Below are 3,124 nucleotides of genomic sequence, written 5' to 3'. Positions count from 1 at the left end.
CACAGGGTTCCCCAGGGAAATCCTGAGTGGTTGCCCTCCTAACACCACAGTGGAGATCACAGGACTCCCCAAGGCAGGATCAGGAAGTAAGCCTGAGATGAGCTTCCACTGTTCATTGCTTTCCTTTCCTTAACCTTAGGAAAATCCATGTGATTTGCCCATTCTCACCCAAAGAACTCAAGACCAGAGTGGGCAGAGGAAGGCATTTTATTACGCTCCTTGAGAGAGCGGTTGTAGTGCTCACAGGAACACTCACACTGATACAGCTGCAGAAGCAGGGGTAACCATTCCCTCCACTCCTGCTAGAGTTATGGTTAGTTTATAATCTTTATTTTTTTACATAGTTTTCCTAGGTTTATATAGGTAGGATAATAAGGATACAGAAGCAAAAGTGAAGTTAATTAGATTTTCCTTGTCTTAGTTTAGGATTAATCTACATTCCTCATCCCGCCCCTCCTGTCCCTCTTTAACATATGCAAATTATGCAAATCAGTGGGCCTGGACTCTTGACCAAGATCAGACCCTAGATAAGCTTGAACTGGTTCAACCTGATTTGGCCTCTCTAATTTCCCTGACTGTCTTCTCAAAAAGCATGCACATGTGTACAAACCTCTGACCTCTCACCTGACTGATCTTGAGGCCTAGTTTATGCTAAAACTGGTGTGGGGGAAGACGGGGAAGTACACCTTTAGTTCTGTGGAAACAAAACTCCTCCTCCCATTTCGTACAATATGATTCAGCAGAATGATTATTCAGCATTGAATTTTTTTTTAACTTTGTCTCTAACAGCTCCCAAAGACCATTTACTAAAGAGGAGAACATCCTCCATCTACATTGCTACAGGGAACTTTGATACTGCCTAGATCATAAGCCCATGAAATATTGGACTTGAAATCATGCTTTGTTGCATTCTACATTTCATTTCAAATGAAATGAATGGAGATCAGATCGATCTAAGATGGCGACTGTGGAACCGGAAACCACCACCACTCCTAACCCCCCACCTGCAGAAGAAGAAAAAACAAACCAATCAGGAGGTTGCCAACCCCGAACACTACATTAAACATCCACTACAGAACAGATGGGCGCTCTGGTTTTTTAAAAATGATAAGAGCAAAACTTGGCAAGCAAACCTTCGTCTGACCTCTAAGTTTGATACTGTTGAGGACTTCTGGGCTTTACACAACCATATCCAGCTGTCTAGTAATTTAATGCCTGGCTGTGACTACTCACTTTTTAAGGATGGAATCAAGCCTATGTGGGAAGATGAAAAAAACAAACAAGGAGGACGATGGCTAATTACATTAAACAAACAGCAGAGACGAAGTGACCTTGATCACTTTTGGCTAGAGACACTGCTGTGCCTTATTGGGGAGTCATTTGATGACTACAGTGATGATGTGTGTGGAGCTGTTGTTAATGTTAGAGCTAAAGGTGATAAGATAGCAATATGGACTACTGAGTGTGAAAACAGAGATGCTGTTACACATATAAGGAAGGCATACAAGGAAAGGTTAGGACTTCCTCCAAAGATAGTGATTGGTTATCAGTCCCATGCAGACACAGCTACTAAGAGCGGCTCCACCACTAAAAATAGGTTTGTTGTTTAAGAAGACACCTTCTGAGTATTCTTTCACAGGAAACTGAGTCAAGCAATCGAGATTTGGGAGCTGAACCAAAGCCTCTTCAAAAGCAGAGTGGACTGCATTTAAATTTGATTTCCATCTAAATGTTGCTAAGATATATGATAAGTCTCATTCACCTTTGTCTTGTACTTCTGTGTTCAAATTTTTTTCTATTTTGACTAGAGTAACTATTATCCCAATCAAAGAATTTACAGTACACATCATCCCCAGAATCCATAAATGTGTTCCTGGCCCACTCAGTAATAGCTTTTAGTAGAAGCATTACTATTACAAAAACATTTATCTATCCACAATATTTGGAAAAGAACTTGCATTTCTTTACCTTACAGAGAATTACTTCTGTTGTACATTGCATTGTATGCAGTAATATATTTTACTGGTTTGGAAGAGTATGATGCATACTATTTTCTAGCAATTTTCTTTGTTTCTTTTTTACAGCACTATTTTTTTGCTGTAATCTATGCCGAAGGCTGCTAGATTTAATTCATTTGTTTCCCTACTTGATAACATTAGTGATTCTGATTTCATTTGTTTTTTTTTGTTTTGTTTTGTTTTGGTTTGGTTTGGTTTTTGTTTGTTTTATTTTATTTTATTTTTTGCTCATGTAACATTGGTGAAGGATCTGGGTATATGACATAAAGGTGGAATAAACATTAATTTTGTGCAAAAAAAAACAAACAAACAAATGAAATGAGTGAGTAGATCTTAGTGTCCTAGATTTAAATACACAGGCCCTACAGTTTCAATGCTAAGAACAATTCTCTACCCACTAGACAACCTGTGAGTTGAATTTCAAATAAAGTAAATATGAAGTCATTTCCAGAGAAAAAGAAAACCATATAGAACCCACTTCATTTTAAAGATGAGGATATAACGTAGAGACCAAGAAAATTTAAGTGACTTACCCAAGGTCACATAGATCATGAAGTAATAGAGATAAAATTAAAACTGAGAACACTAGACTCCAAAACTAAGCTGTTTTGATACAACAGCAAAATAATATTTCAAATATGTGATTTTATCATTTGATTCAGTGCATTTTTATTAATAAGACAAGAAAATATAAGATTGTTTTGTATATTTCAAGGAAAAATCATAAAATCTCCCCATAATTTTAAGTATTTAATGTACACTTGCACAAATAGGAGAAATCATAGTATCTTTTAAGAGTGTCAAGTGATTTAGCTATTTTTTTCTATGGTAAATAGCTAGAGATAACTAATTTGAAGAGTAATTCATGTTCACTGGTCAAGCCTCCACAGGCTAAGAGGAAAAAATAGATGATTAGCAGTTAAGGAGCGAACATCTCTTTGGTGAAATCTACAAACTGGATTGTGGCATGTGGAGAGAAATGGTTGCCAAATCTGAGGAACTGTATATCTATATCTATATCTATATCTATATCTATATCTATATCTATATCTATATCTATATCTATATCTATCTATCTATCTATCTATATACACACAGAGAGAGAG

At 36.7% G+C, this 3,124-nt stretch overlaps 1 protein-coding gene across 1 annotated transcript; it reads left to right on the top strand.

The window, feature by feature from the left end:
* The first annotated feature begins 958 nt into the window (after nt 1–958).
* LOC118843758 (eukaryotic translation initiation factor 4E-like) lies at nt 959–1,630 on the top strand. The gene is given in 2 exon segments (XM_036751516.1): nt 959–1,023; nt 1,025–1,630. Coding segments are annotated over 2 exon segments (651 nt in total). The 3' UTR covers nt 1,611–1,630.
* Nucleotides 1,631–3,124: the final 1,494 nt, after the last annotated feature.

Source organism: Trichosurus vulpecula, chromosome 3 (genome assembly GCF_011100635.1).
Source record: "Trichosurus vulpecula isolate mTriVul1 chromosome 3, mTriVul1.pri, whole genome shotgun sequence".
Lineage (NCBI taxonomy): Eukaryota > Metazoa > Chordata > Mammalia > Diprotodontia > Phalangeridae > Trichosurus > Trichosurus vulpecula.
Note: the sequence above shows the minus strand (reverse complement) of the source record. Positions and strands in the feature narration are given on the sequence as shown.